The sequence below is a fragment of the Mercenaria mercenaria genome, chromosome 18, assembly GCF_021730395.1.
Source record: "Mercenaria mercenaria strain notata chromosome 18, MADL_Memer_1, whole genome shotgun sequence".
Lineage (NCBI taxonomy): Eukaryota > Metazoa > Mollusca > Bivalvia > Venerida > Veneridae > Mercenaria > Mercenaria mercenaria.
In genome coordinates this window covers 53,617,260-53,636,647 of record NC_069378.1, presented here as the reverse complement: position 1 = coordinate 53,636,647, position 19,388 = coordinate 53,617,260, and the positions used below count along the sequence as shown (strand labels likewise).

General features: G+C 34.1%; 1 protein-coding gene across 1 annotated transcript; it reads right to left on the bottom strand.

The window, feature by feature from the left end:
* Window positions 1-3,847: 3,847 nt before the first annotated feature.
* Window positions 3,848-19,127, bottom strand: LOC123539181 (interferon-induced protein 44-like). Its single transcript, XM_053530003.1, has 10 exons — window positions 19,041-19,127; window positions 18,304-18,324; window positions 17,541-17,561; window positions 16,958-16,984; window positions 16,432-16,464; window positions 14,981-15,036; window positions 10,202-10,384; window positions 9,351-9,491; window positions 8,357-8,531; window positions 3,848-7,505 (listed from the first exon to the last, which is right to left on the bottom strand). Exons 8-10 carry the CDS (start codon window positions 9,435-9,437, stop codon window positions 7,243-7,245), a joined length of 525 nt encoding a protein of 174 aa, XP_053385978.1. The 5' UTR covers window positions 9,438-9,491; window positions 10,202-10,384; window positions 14,981-15,036; window positions 16,432-16,464; window positions 16,958-16,984; window positions 17,541-17,561; window positions 18,304-18,324; window positions 19,041-19,127; the 3' UTR covers window positions 3,848-7,242.
* Window positions 19,128-19,388: the final 261 nt, after the last annotated feature.

The window sequence follows — 19,388 nt, the reverse complement described above, 5'->3', positions numbered from 1 at the left end:
TTCAGATTATAACCTTTAGAATGCTTGTGCCTAGGAATCATGAAAATTGTTAGGGAGGTTATTATGACCAGCAGGTGACCCCCCAATGAGTTGAGGTCACAGGTCAAGGTCACACTGACCCGGTTCTTTAAAACGGATGCAAAGGAGGGGCAACATGGGGTCTTCCTCCACCATTAAAACGGAAAGTCGCCATATGACCTATCCTGTGTCGGTGTGATGTTAAGTTCAACAAAATAAATAACTGTTCTTTAAAATGGGTTTTGGACAAAAACTTCAGGATGCTTTGGATGAGAAACACAAAATTTAGTACAAAGTTGGTTTTGACCAGCAGAAATTTCCTGTATTGATTTAAAGTTCCAAAGGTCAGGATGACCCGGAAAATTTAAACCTTTTCCATACAACAACTTGAGAAAACTTTGGCGGAGGATCATGAAACTATAGAGATTGAATTTGAGGGTCATTAGGTCATAGCTCAAGAAAATGCTGCTTTGATATTGGCTTAGTTCTGTGAATAAAAGGGCCATATTGTAGAGTATATTCGTCACTCCTGTGACCCAAATCTACGTTTAGGCTCACCTGAGCACAAAGTGCTCAAGGTGAGCTTTTTGATCGCCCTTTTTCCGTCCGTCGTCAACAATTTGACTGTTAACACTCTAGAGGGCACAATTTTGACCTAATCTTTATGAAACTTGGTCAGAATGTACCCCCAATAAAATCTTGGACACATTTGATATTGGGTTAAACTTGGATCAAAAACTAGGTCACCAAGTCAAATCAAAGGAAAAGCTTGTTAACACCGTAGAGGTCACATTAAAGGCTATATCTTCATGAAACTGGTCAGAATGTTTAAACTTTATGATCTCAAGGTCCAGTTTGAATCTGGTTATGTAGGGTCAAAAATTAGGTCACTAGGTCAAATCAAAGGAAAAACTAGTTTACACTCCAGAAGCCAAATTTATGACCCTATCTTAATCTTAATGAACTTTGTCAGAATTTTAATCTTGATGATCTATAGGCCAAGTTAAATCTATTTCAGGTGGGATTAAAAATTAGGTCACAGGTCAAATCAAAGGAACAGCTCGTTAAACTCCAAGGCCACATTTATGACTGCATCTTCATGAAACTTCACCAAAATGTTAATCTTGTGATCTTTCAGTCAAGTTTGAATCTGGGACATGTGGGTCAAAAACTAGGTCCCCCAAGTCAAAAAACAAAGGAAAAGCTAGTTAACTCTTTAGAGTCTACATTTATGATCATATCTTAATGTAACTTGGTCAGAATGTTGAACTTGATGATCTTTATGTCAAAATGTCAGTGAGCGATACAGGGCCATCATGGCCCCTCTTGTTTATTTGTTCTTGTTGTAAGAGAAATTGTACCCTTTTAGAAACAAGATTACAGCAATCACATTTTCTTTATTTTGACAATACTTATTTCAAAGCCTGACAAAAGCATCCAGTACTGTTAAATTAAAGTTGTTATTCACAGTTCAGCTATATTTCATGTATGGATAAAACAAGTTGTGTGATCTGTGATCATTATAAATGTGTATACAGATAAAACTTAAACATGTGAGCAGTTTATTCAATAAATAAAGTGTAAAGCAATCTTTTTGATGTGTATATAAAACAAAATTAGGATTTGTTTTACCAGTAATTTCAGAATTACAATTAACACAAATAGAAAAACCCCAAACCTGCACAAGAAGGCTAATAGTCCTAGACTGAGCTCTTAACCTGCCGTGGTGGGAAATACATTGTTGATGTGTGGGCTTCTGTTAAGTCTTGTTAACAGTGAGTTGCAATCTATAACTTTTCAGTTTGTATGATTTTTAGTCACCTGAGCACAGTGTGAGCTGTTGTGATCACCTTAAGTCTGTCATTGTGCTTCTCAACAGTTTTGCTTGTTATTAAACACCCTAGTAGACAGTTTTTTTTAAATGTTAAAGGGATGAGTTGAGGTCTGATCGATTCCCGATTGAGGCAGTGCCTTATTTCATATTATGTTAAATAACTATGTTATCATGTCAAAGTATTGTGTTAACTTGCCAAAACAGTGTCTTATTATGTCAAAAAGCTATGTTTTAAAATTTTCAAAGTGTGGTGTTAACTTGTCGAAAAAAGTGTCTTATTATTTCAAAAAGCATGTTATTATGTCAAAATATGGGGTTGACTTGTCCAAATAGCTCTTATTATGTCAAACAAGCTATGTTAATATGTCAAAGTACAGTGCGATTTTGTCTATAGAGCGGGATTATTATCTTTAAAAAAACTAGACAAGATTAAATGAAAACTTTAAGAAGATAACATAGCTTGTGACATAAACGACATGTTTTGACAAGTTAACACCACATTTTGACATAATAACACGACTAGTTAACATAATAGATACCATTTGGACAAGTTAACATCACTCTTTGACATGAAAACATAGCATATTAACACAATAAGACACAGTTTTGACAAATTTTAAAACCACATTTTGACAAGATAACATAGCTTTTTAACATAATAGCACGCTGGTTAGACAAGATCACATGGTAATTGACATAATAACATAGCATTTTAAAATAAAAAGACACGTTTTTGACAAGTTTAACACAACACAAGATAACATGCCTAGTTAACATAAATAAAGACACTATCTGGACAAGTTAACATCGCACTTTGACATAATAATATAACGTATTAACATAATAAAACAATGTTTTGACAAGTTAACCACACTTGGACAAGATAACTAGCTTTTTAACATAATACACGCTCGGTAACAAGATCGCACGGTACTTTGACATGGGAACAGAACGTTTTTAACATAATAACACGCTCTGTAGACAAAATCACATGGTGGGTTTGACATAATACATAGCACTTAACATAATAAGACACCAATTTCGACAGTTAACACCACATTTTGACATGATAACATCGCACTTTGACATGATAACATAACATTTTTAAAATAATAAGACACTGTTTTGACAAGTTCCCCACAACACTTTGACAAAAAGCATAGCTTTTTACATAATGCACGCTCGGTAGACAAAATCACACGATACTTTAACAAGATATCATAGCTTTTAACATAGTAACACGCTCTGCAAAACAAGATCATACTTTGGACATGATAACATAGCTTTTCAACATAAAAGACACTGTTTCGACAAGTTAACACCGCACTTCGACATAATAACATAGCTTTTTGACATAATAAGACAATGTTTCGACAAGTTTACACCACACTTTGACAAAATAACATAGCGTTTTAACATAATAAGACACTGTTCCGACAAGTTAACACCACACTTTGACATAATAACATAGCTTTTTGACATAATAAGACACTGTTTCGACAAGTTAACACCACACTTTGAGATAATAACATAGCTGTTTGACATAATAAGATACTGTTTCGACAAGTTAACACCACACTTTGACATATAAACATAGCATTTTGACATAATAAGACACTGTTTTGACAAGTTAACACCGCACTTTGACATAATAACATAGCTTTTAAACATAATAGCACGCTCAGTAGACAAGATAACACGACACTATAACAAAATAACATAGCGTTTTAACATAATAAGACACTGTTTTGACAAGTTAACACCACATCTTGACATAATAACATAGCTTTTAAACATAATAAGACACTGTTTTGACAAGTTAACATCAAATGTCCCGACATAAGACAGCTGTGGCGTTCCATATGAAATGTTCTCGAAAGATATCATGTTGACCTCCCAAATGAATGTCTTCAGTTTTAGAATTTAAAGTTTTAAACTCTGGACGTCAATAGGTTTGTCTCAGGATGTCGGTTGGTTCACTCCGAATGTTGGAGCATGTTTACTACGATGTCCATCTTATATGTAATGGCTCATCTTCCAATTAAATTTCCAATAGTCCAGCCTCTAGATTTTTAAAGAAATGCACAGGATCTAGCACAAAGACAACCATATATAATTTCGAATTTCAAAGAATTCCTTAGCTGGATTCCAAACGCCCATGACAGCAATTCTGACCGCTTCGTAGTTCAATGCGACAAACAGATTTCCGACACGTCTAGGTGCGGATAATTGATGAATTACACAAAATTCGTATGCGATTTCATAATTCTCCGACTTTTAAGGAAACCCGCGTGAGTGGTGAACTATATTTACATCGGACTCAGAAGAATATTGAATAGTCTAGGAAGACTGTGCAATCACATGGAAAATACCGAGTGTCCACTGCCTTAAATTGAACGAAGGAGGCATTGCTGGTGGCAATACATAGTATATAAAAAGCGTTATAGGGTTCCTCTCATTATTAACACAGGTATGAAAATATACAAAATGCTGCTAAAATAGAAATAGATAAAACAAGAATGTTGTAGAATTGTTTGTAAACAAATTTAGTGGAGGATGGTTGCAGTCACAGATTCAGATTTATGATAATTCAAGAACTAAACATGATCAGCCAATCAACACGGATAATATACAACACGATCAGGAGAAGAAAATACGACCTCCTGCTTCATATTATCTTTCTATTTCGTAGAATGGGCGACCTATCCATTTCCTGCAGAGGATAATGAATTTTTAGGTCTTAACGAAACTTATGAAATGATATCTTTGCATGTTTACTTTGTTAACCAGCAGTCCTTTTCCTACTAGTATGTACATGGAAGCTAACAGAGAGACAGACAAAGTACGCCTGTATGTAGAAAACACATATGTGTGCGCCCTGTTTCAGATCTATACAATTTTCATGGATGATAGAAATAGAAGCTGCCTATTAATAATTGGTTTATTGCTTAATTATCAGGAGTCAGAAGGAATGAAATTCTATTAGTAGTTACTACAGCAGCGCAGTAGTTCCATGTAAAAACTCTCGTTTTGATCTTGTATCTATCTGTTGTAGAAGATCAATACATTCAGAAATCTTGGATGTAGCGTATCGAATCAAATGTATTATATATGAATTATATTTTCGTTATTCTATCATCAGATTCAATTTCAGCTGTCAAAATTTCGTTTTACTAAATCAAATGTCTTTTTAGCAGTATTCTTAAAATACGTTATTATCATGTTACCGTATAACAACCTAATATCGTAATTCAGCACTGTTGCACCTCAAAATGGTAGCAACGCATTTTGGTAACTACCAAAATTCGGCCGAGTTTTGGTAGTCAAAACTAAAATGCGTTACACTGAACGCAATTTGGTACTTTTAAATACAAAAAATATATTACGAAAATACGTTGGATATGGACACATCAAGCGCAAAACGGTATTAATAATAATCTTATGATTTACATAAAGAATTTTTTGTGACGAATGTACAATATTATTTCAAAGAGAGTCATGATTGAACTTAGCCGCTCATATGACCTTGGCCTTTTGACCTTGAAAATTTTACGGCACTAGATTCAGTCAAACATCATCATTGAAACACAATGCAACTCTAACATATATTGAGAGATATTGAAGGATGTTGGCACAACTGTTCACCACAATTTACTCAGTAAAACAGACTTTTCAATTTTCACAGAATCAAACAAGAGTGCGAAACCGTCACAAAATACGCCCGTAATGCAGGAAGAATCATAAATTTACATTTAAACCATTCAAAAGCTAAACAGAAGTATCTTTTGCTGCTGGTCATCACACTTGCGCGAGAAATTATGCCCATAGATAGTTTTACCAGGTTTGGTGAACATTGAACAAAAAAAACCATCTCAAGCAAGAGAGCGAATACTGTCAACATTCGCAATTTTGAGTTATTATTCGAGAGGCATAACTCAAGAGCTACTGAGAGGATCTGACTGGTTATCGATCTTGGCCGAGATATCATGCAAATCAGCATATTGACAAAGTTTGATGGATATTGGATAAGAACTGCTGAAGATGAAGAGCTGACGCTGTCAATACTTGCAGTTTTGAGCAATTAAAGGGGCGTAATTCCAGAATACTGGGACATTCCGTCTGATTATCGAACCTGCCCGAGATGTCAATATTTCGACCAAGTTTGGTGAATGAACATTGGATAAGAACTGCTCACATTAGATAGCGAACAAGTTTTGGAGCCGCCCCAAACCCCGCAGACCCCGCCCCCGCAGGAGTTCTCATAATACGCGTCGTAAACAAATGAAGAAAAAAGCCAAAATCCGCGATAAATATTTAGAGAAAATCATTCGCATTATATATGTAGATAAATAATAAGATGCATGACATTGTATACCTTATTGCGGAGGGAGCTTCATTTCTGAGTAAATGATATATTTCTTACCCACCTAAACACCAGAATCCACCTTTCCATGCGTTGTCGGGGGATGACCCCAGTACACCACTCACATGTATACACCAAAATAAAAATGTAAATGTAACGACGAAGAATTTAGTTTTTGGAAAATTATTCGAGTAAACCCATGATTCTTTTACTTGTGTTTCAAAGATATTTGTGGTGGACTGTCGAAACACATCACCTTTAAAGAGACAAAAATCTTTTTAGCCGGAAATATTTATCTATGACAACTAAAACACACACAAAATTCACCATCTATGTTTATTTTGGGATGTTTTAAAAATATCTAGGTGAAGGACCCACGTGCCATCTTCACAATCATCCTTTGTTTTACAGAAACCAACATTTTCGCGCTTTAAAAAATCTCGGTAGACTATCCTTCCGAAAAATACAATACAATGTTATTGCATAGGAAGCGTCGTTTGAGGCCCTTTTTAAACGCTCAGGAATCTACATTTTGGTTGTTTTTATACGAAAACACTATCTCGGGAGTGGAACTCTAAACCCTCTCCCCCCACCATTGTAAGAGAAGACATTCCCTCCTTTTATCTGTTTCTCTTTTTTTGCGTAATGTAAAAATTAGCACAGTCCCTGATGTAGAAAAAGCTACCAAAATACGTTCCATTCCATGATCCTTAACACATCATATGTACCTTTGCAACGCATTTGTCGCTACCAAAACTCGGCCGAATTTTGGTAGTAACTATCAAAATGCGTTGCTACCATTTTGAGGTGTTACACAGCACTTATATTGTCTGAGTAGATATTATAATAGATAAGAAATGCAGACATACATACTGGTGCGTGCTACTTAATGATTATAAAACGTATGTTAATGTTAACCGAGTTTTTTTGACCCAGAAAAGCTCTATAATGTAAAGGAATTCTATGATAACATAAATGTCGTAGTATGATTGTTATAAACTCGGCGTCAGTAACTATCGTCATCATCTTACACACGTTCCACTCTGTTTGCAGCATATTGCATTATCTGCCTCAGCGCAATTAGAAGTGGGATGTTCGTCTTAGTTTCTATGTTGAAATCAACTTCATAATTTTTGACCGGATGTATCGATTCCTGGTCAATGCTAAAGACTTCACTTGCAGTTTTGACCGCTTCCTGTACCTTGCCGCTCCAAAACATCTTTGTAATATCTCTTTCTACTTCGTTACAGAGTTGGTCGGCTTTTGTAAGGATCAGAACCATAGGAATATCTGCAAAACAAAACCAAAACTTTAGCAATGTATTTTGTTTCTTCATTGTAAAAGTTGAATATAGATTTATAATTATATATACTTCATGTTGTTATATGAAATACATGCATTTCACAGGACGTCACCTGTGAAAAACGTGAATTGTCAAGCGATGTAAGAACGTTTGTACGTAAGTTGACGATTGTGCTGTTGCACTTTTCTGTAACTTAACCCTTACCCTGCTAAATTTATATAATAGACTTGTCCATCATTCAGTTTGGGCAATACCATTAATTATTCAAAGGGCGGTGTTTACTGAAAATTTACTGACTGATCAGCGAACAGTGAAGACTGCGCGGATGTGCAGGCTGCGCGGATGTGCAGGCTTATCTTGGTCTGACAGAATCACTTGCCGCCACAGGCTAAATGTTCAAAATATGCAATAATTGAGCGATTAAAAATATATGCAAGTTCACATCTATGTAAATATAAGATGAAAAACACTGTTTAGTAATTGCTGTTTCGGTATGAATTATACTTTTTGTGTTAAATACTAGTTCAAATCTTGACTCTCAACAAATCTAAAACATGCCAAAGTGAAAACTACTTACCTGCGATTCGCTTGTCAAATTTTAAATTGAGTAGGCAACAATAAAAGAAAGTTAAAGGTTATCGATAAGTTACATAAAAGTTACAAGCCTGAATTTGCGGTAGAGTAATTGAAAATCACTATTTACAAAAAGTAAGTATTTGTTTGTCATTGTGAACTATTTTTGTCTAGTATTAAATATTTTCAAAACCTGCGTAGAAATCTTATCGCAGTCATGATGACACACAAATACTTTGGTATTACTATGCAAGAAAACTCTTACGTTCTCGCTTTATCTTGTCCTGCAGATAGCTGATTTTCTGTACATATGCCGGTGGTATACCATAATAGATCGTTTTTGCATCCATCACGAAAATTACACAATGAGTCTGGTTTTCGAACTCCGGATTGCGTCTGAAGTGGGCACTGGACTCCGAAATTGGGCCAGCAGGATTAAACTAAAACGAACGATATGTAACAATTCAATTAATTCATACTTATTTGCCTTCTCATTCATATATACTGTAAAATCATTAAATTTCGTGGGCGTGAAATTTCGTGGTTTTGGTCAAAACGGCAATTTCGTGGGGATATGAATTCGTGGATTTCAACTTTTGAACATAAAATGAATGGGAATTTTATTTGTTCGTTGGGATTAAATTTCGTGGATTGAATCAACCACGAAATCCACGAAAATTAGTCCCCCACGAATATTAATGATTTCACAGTATTTGACTTTATTTAGAAAATATATAACCAATCTGACAGGCTCTGTAAATTTACGCCTGGTTATGTAAATTATGTTTCTCGGAGGTAATAAATTTAGAAATAAAATCCGTGATTGAAACTTTAATTGGAAAACTTTTCAAACCACATTAATTGTATTCAACAGGCTTATAAATATATCATTAGCCCATGCAGCCAAAAGTCGAAAATATTGTCTATCAGAATTTTATTTTTGTTTTGTTTTCTCACCTTCTAGACAATATTGAATATTGGCACAAATTCATGATTTGTTTAACAACAACATGGGATTGTAATGTTTTGTAATTACTTATTTTGACTTTTTTTGTGATTTCTTCTATTTATTCTTCCGTTTTTGTGTTTTTTATCTGTGTTATGTTTTCCTTATTTGGGTTGGGTAATGCAAGTATAAATGTTGTCTTATGTTTTTAGATACCTTTATGGTTAACTTTACTTCCATTCAAAAGACTGAGACAGCAAAACAATTTACTTCGTGTAATATCTAGAATAATATTCTTTAACAGCAGACGTACTTTATATCCTTTTTTGACATGTCCTTTTAGCAAGAAAATGATATCTTCCGGATGAAATCCGTGTCCATCAGTGGGCTCAATCCCCATGCAGTCTAATAATCGGAACTTTCTCAGTAAACTTCGCTCAGTGAACCTGTCAAGCTGTAAAATAACTTATCGTTATGCATGCGTTCATCAATATAAAACATAATCATTATGAAAATATAAGACTTTAAGCTGAAAAAAAAATACAACTTTGCTAGACAAGCATTTTATGCGTGCTTTTCAGCAAAGGTCTCAATACGTAATTGTTGCCTTATTTATTAAGTTATTTTATAAAAGGCAGACTTTAATAGCCTACGGGACTCACTAAACATCGTGTTTTCGCTCTTCGACCCCGCTATTTATTTATGGTAATCAATCATGTCAATTTCGCTCGGCGGGGTTGCGGGGGAGGGGCGGGGATGGTGGTGGAACCTCTATTTATTTTTTAAACAACACTTTCCCTGACACCATCGAATGATTTTTTTTTGTTTTTTTTTTCTTCGCAGAAATTCTATTTAAACACTTTATATTTTTTACTGCATTTCAAAACTCCTGTTAATGAAAGAGATACATTCATCATGCCAAACTTTGTGTAAGATTCAAATTTTCCATAAAAACTTTAAATGAGTGGCTTTAAAGCCTCATTTGCAGTTAAAACATTATTGTATACGAATCTTGAAATAACTTATAATTATACAAAGCAGTAAAATATAATAAATTATTTTCATAAAGAATATACGAAACACAACACAGAGAAAGTCTGGTATTTAAATGCACTACTATGCTCATTTAACTGAAGAACAGCCAATATGGAATCAAATATTTACTTCTAGAGTCCAGCTGGAACTTGATTCCCCTGTTGATGCCGATGCACATTTTCTTCCTTTACCAATACTTAAAATTGAATTGATAAAACTCGACTTTCCTGCTCCTACCGGCCCTAGAATCAATAAATTCGGTTTCCTCTGAGGATTCAGCTCGCGAATGTCTGATAAAATAGACTGTTCAAGCTAAAACAGATGGAAACAGAAAAAAATCAAACATTATTACAGCATCAGATTAAAACTAGTTGTGAGACCATAGGGATCAGGTGTTTTCGCGCACCTGAGCAATGCCCAGGTGAGTTTTTGTGATCACTCGATGTCCGGCGTCTGTCGTCTATCTCTCTGTCCTCTATCTGTCAACATTTAGCTTGTGTATGCGATAGAGGCTGTCATTTTCAACTGATCTTCATGAAATTTTGTTAGAATATTCACCTTGATGACATCTAGGCCAAGTTTGAAAACGGATCATCTCGGGTCAAAGACTATGTCACTAGGTCAACTCAAAGAAAAATCTTGTGTATGCTATAGAGGCTGTATTTTTCAATTGATCTTCATTAATTTTCGTCAGAATGATAACCTTGATGAAATCTAGACCGAATTCGAAAATGGGTCGTCTAGGGCACTAGTTCAAATCAAAGAAAAACCTTGTGTATGCGATAGAGGCTGTATTTTTCAATTGATCTTCATGAAATTTTGTCAGAATGATTACCTTGATGAAAGCTAGGCCAAGTTTGAAAGTGGGTTATCTGGGGTCATAAACTAGGTCACTAGGCCAAATCTTAGAAAGACCTTCTGTTGAAAAGAGGCAAGATTTTTCAATAGATCTTCATAAAATTTGGTCGGAATGATTGCCTAGATGAAATCTTGGACAAGATTGAATATGGGTCATCTGAGGTAAAAAAACTAGGTCACTAGGTCAAATTAAAGAAAAATCTTGTGTATGCGATAGAGACTGTATTTTTCAATTGACTTTCATGAAATTTCGTCAGAATTATTGCCTTGATAAAATCTAGGTCGGGATTGGATATGGGTCCCCTGGGGTCAAAAACTAGTTCACTAGGTCAAATCAAATAAAAACTTTGTGTATGTAAGGCTATATTTTGCAATTGATCTTCATGAATTTTTTTTTCAGAATGATCGCCTTGATAAAATCTAGGTCAATCTGAATATGGGTCATTTGGGGTCAGAAACTAGGTCACTAGGTCAAATTAAGGGAAAACCTTGTGTATGCGATAGAGGCTGTATTTTTCAATTGATCTTCATGAAATTTAGTTGGAATGATTGCCCTGATAAAATCTAGGTCAAGTTGGAATGTGGGTCATCTGGGGTAAAAAACTAGCACACCAGTTCAAATCAACGAAAAACCTTGTGTATGCGATAGAGGCTGTATTTTTTAATCGATCTTCTTAGAATTACGCCAGTATGATTGCCTTGATAAAATTTAGGTCAAGTTTGAATATTGGTCATTTGAGGTCAAAAACTAGGTCACTAGATCAATTCAAATAAAAACTTTGTATATGCGATGTAGGCTGTAATTTTCAATTGGTCTTCATGAAATTTAGTCAGAATGATTGCCTTGATAAAATCTAGGCCAAAGTTGAATATCGATAATCTGGGATCAAAAAGTAGGTCACTAAGTCAAATCAAAGGAAAACCTTGTGCATGTGATAGAGACTTTTTTTTCAATTGATCTTCATTTAATTTGGTCAGAATGATTGCCTTGATATGAGCTAGATCAAGGTTGAATATGGGTCACCTGGGGTCAAAAACTAGGTCATTAGGTCATATCTATAAAAATACTTGTTTAAACTCAAAAGATCACATTTTTGGTCCAATCTTAATGAAATATCGCCAGAATATTTGTTTCCATGAAATCACTAGGTCAAACATGTTTACACTGTTATGGTGTGTTTCTCAGGTGAGCGACCTAGGGCCATCTTGTCCCTCTTGTTTAGTAATTGAAGAAACTTAGCTCTGGCCTAGATTAGCAAAATTCCAAAGTGTACATCAGGTGCACAACTTCACATGCTATTTAACAATCCTGTAATGCTTTATAATTCTAAGTCAAGTGCATTTTGAGATACATGGAACATTTATTTATATTTTTTGGATAAGGTCAACGGCAATTACTCTCGTCTTGTATAGTGAAATGAAGAAACTCGGGTGCACAAAGTCACATGCAAGATAATACTCTACATGGTTTCATGACTCTAGGTGACATACTTTTAAAATATGCAACAAACGGTTTTAAGCACATATTAAGTTTACTAAGTCAGTGTCATAACCCTTGTCTGGTTGAGTGACATCCAAAACACAGATAAACGGTACACTATTTCACAATTATGCTATATAGCAACATCACAACGCTTCTAAGTCAAATACTTTTTGAGAAACATGCGACACATATACATTTGCATGTATGCTCTTCATCAATGTTTTTGAAATTTAAAGCAAAAGCCATAATCTGGTCTGTCAGACAGAAATCCGTAACAAAGTCGAAGGTTCACAACAATACATTATGAGTAATAATCCTCTGGTGTCTATAACCCTAGGTCAGACATTATTGAGATATGTGCGACACAAAGTTTTATGCCGTTTTATGCATACTCGTGACTAAGTCATGGCCAAAAACTCTCGTCTGGCTGCCTGATATCTCTAACAAAATCACAGGTGCACAATTTAACATGCTGCATAATTTCCTGTAATGTCTTATAATGATGGGTCAAATATCTTATGCACATTTTGACGAAGTCAAGGGCTATATCCCTGGTCTAGCTGTGTGAGTTCCAAGTTAAAACACCAGGTGCACAACTTCAGATGCTGAATCACAATCCTGTAAGGCTTAAGGACTCTTTTTAAGATATATACAACACTAATTCGAACGGATAAGGGCAACTCTAAACTCTAAACAAAAAATGGGGCGGGGGGCGGGTACAAAAAGTAAACAACAAAGAATGTCATCTTTGAAATTCCATTTAATAATTGCCTTGAATTGAAATTTTCACTGTTTGGCTTGTTCTCGTTGCTTCCGAGGGATCTACTTTTCAGACATTATTTACCTATATATCATATAATCGTGAATATCTAAAAATTCAATCCGGGATTGATAAAATTTAATATGTGTTTATTTCTACAGTTTGTAAATATATCTGTTTAATGAAAGTAAGCACTTTCCATAAACATCTTGACGCAGGGTAATGGACTAAGGCCGACTAAAGACGGATTATCCACTTTTACTAATATCTCACCCTGTACAAAGTTCAGACGCGTTGGAAACTAATGGAGGAAAGAGTGTCTATTATAAAGGTAAACTGGTAGTCATTTTAGTATGAATAGTACTACTACGTCACGGCAATGTAATTTTAATCTGATTTAAGCAAATGTGACAAGAGCAACCTTTCTGAATATATATGACCCCTACTTATCTCTTAATTTTATGTCAGTTTTAATGTGAATTTTTAAAATAAGGAAAGGATTTGTTCTCTGAAATGGGTCTAGCTACATTGACAGCTCTTTAAAAATGTCAGTTTTGTATAGAATATTGTACTCTTTATGCTGATGTGACCTACATGTATGAGATGCTGTCCAACTCGCACCTAAGTCAACTCGTACTCAAATTTGGCAACTTGCTTGTACCTGTTTCATTCGAGCTAATTATAGATAAAGTGGATCATCCTGACAAATTCGTGGTATATGTCATTTAAGGCCTTTATAGACACTCTCTGTGTTCACGTAAGATCGTTGTACACAACATGAAAGTAGCCAGTGTATAGAGATATAGTGCATATTTTCTGACCTGGCGAAGAAATTTATAGAAAGGTCATGAATGGGCCATTCTATCAGTGGGTTTAGGTCGGCTACATCATTAGATTTCTTTTCATTCCGTCGGATAAATCCGATATGCATCAAATTTGCTATTGATTTTAATGGTACAATCTGTACTAAAAATATCTCCGGCATGTCAGAAAATATGCACTATAAACATGTATAAAACAATATTTCTATTTCATCGAAGTAAAATACAACGATGTAATCAAGAAGTTGTTGCACTTCGTATGTGCAAAATGTAACCATGACAGGCACATTTTTCACATCCTCTCTGCTAACCGTGTCACATTGGGTATTTCTGTATTCACCTTGTAATGCACTATAGCGCAGCATTAAGGCAGAGGTAATCAGATTGCCCCTCTGCAAAATTGCATTACTTTTTAACTGCTAAAACGTAACGAATGTCCTGCCTCAGCTATATATATGCTTTTGGAAATGGGCTGAATCTGATAATTGACTTATGTCTTCTGAAGACATGCGATTTTTAATGCACTGTTTTGACTGCATCCAAAGCTTGACTGCATCCAAAGCATTAATTTTGACTTTAGAGCAAATTGCGATTATTATAAATAATGAAAAATTCATGACAGTGTTAAATATGTAAAATGCTATACAAATTATATTAAATGAAATACTCATATAGTGGGCACAAAATGCTGTCTCCATGCTACACGTCTTTGCCAATTCAGTTGCCAAATCAATGGATACTATATCAATCAAATACGTCATAATGTATGTACAATATAATGTATGTACAATTCTACGATCGCCTACATTTATACAAAATAGCAATATTGAAAACCAACTAAAACGTGTCTGATACAAAATGAAATTCTAATATCTGGCGCATAAATGTGACATCTAATTCTTATTTAACGTAAATATTAATACAGTTCTCGAGCAAAATATGATTTGTATTTATAGTATTTACTAATAAACTAAAATGGCATTCACCTCTGCATCCCAGTTCGACGGCTCCCTCCATTTTTTGAGTGGCCGAGGGAATAAATCTGAAAATGAAAATCAGAAAACAATTTTGTATAGACTAGAACAAGACAAAGGGTTAAATTAGATGAACATGACATTTTCTTACATAATTTCAAGAACATGTTTAATGACCTCTCAAGGAAATTTTGGAATGACTTTACAAAATATAAAATTGTATTTAACCTTTTTCCTGCTGGCAGCAAGTGATATCAGCTTATACATCGGTGCAAGCTGATTATGGTCTGCACTGCTCACTATTCAGTCAGTAGATTTTTAGAGAAAACTCCTATGAATAATAAATGGTACTCCCCAAATTGAATGATGGACCAGTCAATTTTAGACATTTAGCAGGCTTAGGTTTTAGTTTTGCACAAGGAAATGAATGAATTTTAACATTATTATATAAGGCATGCGGAATACACTGATTCATTCACTACATTTGATATGAAAACATAGTATCAAGGGGAAACAGTTCTTACTGACTTATGTCTGTCATCCATAGCTCTGATAAAGGTTAGATTCGGTGCCTTAGTTCAATGCTCGCTTGTTTGAAATATTCAGAAGTTTGTCGATGATATTAAAACAAATGACAAGTTTGTTCTCATGCCATTCGTTTAACAAAAGGAAGTGAACTGAATACAGTTTGGCAATGAAAACAACAACATCCGCGAGGACAGGTAAAAAGAGCATGATTCCCGGCATGCTCATGCGTTTTCACTGCCAAGCCTGGCCCAGTCCACTTCCGTTGGTTAAAAAATGTTGTGAGAGCTACTTTGTCCTTTTTTAATATCATCGGTAAATTCTGGATATTTTAAAGACGCATTTAAGTCAAAAGATAAATCAGGACGTGTATAACAAAATGGCAAAACAGCGTCCAATGAAATGAACGCTCACTGAACCCGTAATAAGCTAGTTTGAATCTGGCCAGTGACACAACCGTGCCTCTTGAAGACAACAGGTATTATTTGTAGGGACAAGCTAAAAAAATCACTACACTGAAAATGATTCAACATTGTAATAGTGAAATCAAAGAAAGCGTAAGACTAAAGGTCTAATAATTACTCCTATTATAACACACAGAATACACAAAGAAGAACAATAACTGCAAAAACTATTATTTGCCTTCCTGTATTTACAGTAAGTCTTTTCTGAAACATGGAGTGTTAATAACACTTTCATTTATCAGAACAACAAGCAACTCAAAAGGTACAATAATCAATTCAAAACTTTACAAATTGTTCATACTTTATTAGACAAATGTACACGAACGAGTTTCCAGCTAGCGGCAATTACTTACTAGTTGAAAAATATTCCAACAAATCAAGACGTATACGTTTCTCTTACACATGCTCAGATTAAGTTATTAATGTTCATTTTGATACTAACAACAAGATAATTAAAAGAAGAAAGTTTCTTACCTTCTAAGATTCTGTGGCGTCGATTCCCTGTTTCTAAACACAATATATTACAACACGACATAACAGTTATTTTGCAATTTTATAAGGCAGTTCGAGTATACCGGCCCGGCTTATCTGAGTACGGCTTTAATTTTTATAACGTACAAAGTAATATCAATTGCTTTCTCATGTACACACTAAAGCGTGATATTTACAGACATGTTTTGCCAAAAACCACCGAATTATCGATTAGACTGATTTACTTTATCTAAATTTGTAAATTAAACAGCTTCGTTTTGATATAGTTTGCAGCACAATTTATAATAGTCTAACTTGTATTTTCTAATATAAAAAAAAAAACAATCATACGAAATCAATGTTTTGTATTTTTAATTTTCCACAACAAACTGCTATGGTATCAAATTTGAAAGTTGAAAAATAATCTAACAATACAACAAGTATACTTGTTTTCTTTACACACTTATGTTTGGATAAAAATGTGCCCTTTTATACTGGCAACAAGGAAAAGTATGGACAATTATCTTACCTTCCGCAATTCCTACGACGAACGGATCTGCAAACGAATATCTTATGTGTAAACGCAATACATATACATTACAACACGTTGTAATTTAGGTAGTTCGAGTATGCTTGTCCAGCTTACAAAAGTGTTGCTTTAATTTCTGTACAACGGCAACCGACAAAGAATCAAATTTCGTTTTATTTTGCCTGAAGAGTGGTATTTACGGGCATGATTTGCCACGAAGCCGCCGCGATATCTATTTAGGCAACCATTACTCTTTCAGTCTTGCGCTATATGTATGGAACAGCCTCCTATTAACGTTCCAAGCGGAATTCGAATTGAGGTGAGCTAAACACTCAAGAAAATATGATTGAGAACTATTCTTGTTTTCTAAATTTTTAAATGAAAATAATATTGATATTTTTTTTACACTTAATTTCTAAAATAGAAATCTGCTATTGTATCAAACTTGGAAGTAAATCTAACTGGTTGAAAAATAATCTAAGAAATCAACAAGTATACGTGTTTCATTATACACTCTTATTTTAAGTCATAAATGTGACCTTTTATATTGACAAGAGGGTAAAACTAATGAGAAATTTCTTACCTGCCAGAAATCTTCCAAGACCTGCAAACGAATACCCTATGTGTAAATATAATAGTAAAAGAGGGAGTATCCAAGAAATATTGTTGTAGAATATGGCCTAGAGCGTGATATTACGTGCATGTGTTCCGATATCGATAATATGGCAGGCATCACTATTACGGTCTTTAAAACATGTAAAGAAGTTTCCTACTAAAAATGTGAATTAAACTTAACTTTAAAGAGACAGTTTAGATAATATACATTTTTGTCATTGTCTTATTTCAATTAATATCATAGACTCTTAGTTTAATCATCTACAACACTACATTTTAACTTACAAATAATTTTGTCAAGAAATAATACACTAGATATTATATCCGCATAATAAGGTATTTTTGATAATTTGTTCTGTTCGGGCTGTACTTCAGTATCGTAAGCCGTAATTTAGAATAATATTGATTTACGCAGTGTAATATAGTTGTGCGCTAAATTGAAATCATTTTTTAGGAATGAGAAAATACTAGAAGTGAGCTAAACACTCAGGAAATTATGATTGAGATATTTTCTTCTTTTCTGATTTTAAATAAAATTATATGAAGATTTTTACCTTTAATTTTTAAAAAAAGAAATATGTTATTGTATAAAACTTGAAAGTAGATCTAACTGGTTGAAGAATAGTCTAACAAATCAACAAGTATACATTTTTCATTATACACTCTTATCTTAAGTCATTATGTGCCCTTTTATATTTACAAGAAGGTAAAACTAATGAGAAATTTCTTACCTGCGGGGAATCCAAAAAGACCTGCAAACGAATATCCTATGTGTAAATACAATAGTCGAAGAGGGAGTATCCCTGTCAAGCTCACATAAGCGTTGCTTTAATTCTTGTACAAAAATACATACAAAATAAAATTGGTGTAGAATATGGCTAAGCGTGATATTAACTGCATGTGTCCCGATATCGATAATATGGCAATCATCACACTAACGGTCTTTAAAACATGTAAAGCAGTTTCCTACTCAAAATATGGATTAAACTTAACTTTAGAGATCTAGATACGTTATACTATTAGAAAATACAGATTTTTTTATTGTCTTATTTTAATTAATACCATAATCACATAGTTTAATTATTTACAACACTACATTCTAACTTACAAATAATACTAGATATTATATCTGCATAGTAAGGTATGTTTGATTTTTTTGTTCGGACTGTACTTAATAAGCCTAAGAGAATAATATGGATCGATTTACGCCATGTAGTGTAGATGTGCTCTTATCAGGCGAAACTGAAAGTGTAAAGATTGCATCATAGCATTTTCAGGACTGAGGAAATCACACGAGAGGTGCGCTAAAGATATCTGCTATGGTATCAAACATGAAAGTAGATCTAACTGGTTGAAAAATAATCTAAGAAATCAACAAGTATACGTGTTTCATTATACACTCTTATTTTAAGTCATAAATGTGACCTTTTTATTGACAAGAAGGTAAAAATAATGAGAAATTTCTTACCTGTCGGAATTGCTCCAAGACTTGCAAACGAATACCCTATGTGTAAATATAATAGCAGAAGAGGAAGTATCCCAGTCAGGCTCACAAAAGCGTTGCTTTAATTCTTGTACAAAAACAACATACAAATTAAGATTTGTGTAGAACGTGGTTTAGAGCCTGATATTTACGTGCATGTGCCCCGATATCGATAATACGGCAATCATCACTCTTACGGTCTTTAAAACATGTAAAGCAGTTTCCTACTCAAAATGTGAATTAAATTTAACTTTATAGATACGTTAGACTGTTTAGGTAATATAGATATTTGTCATTGTCTTATTTTAATTAATATCATAATTACTTAGTTTA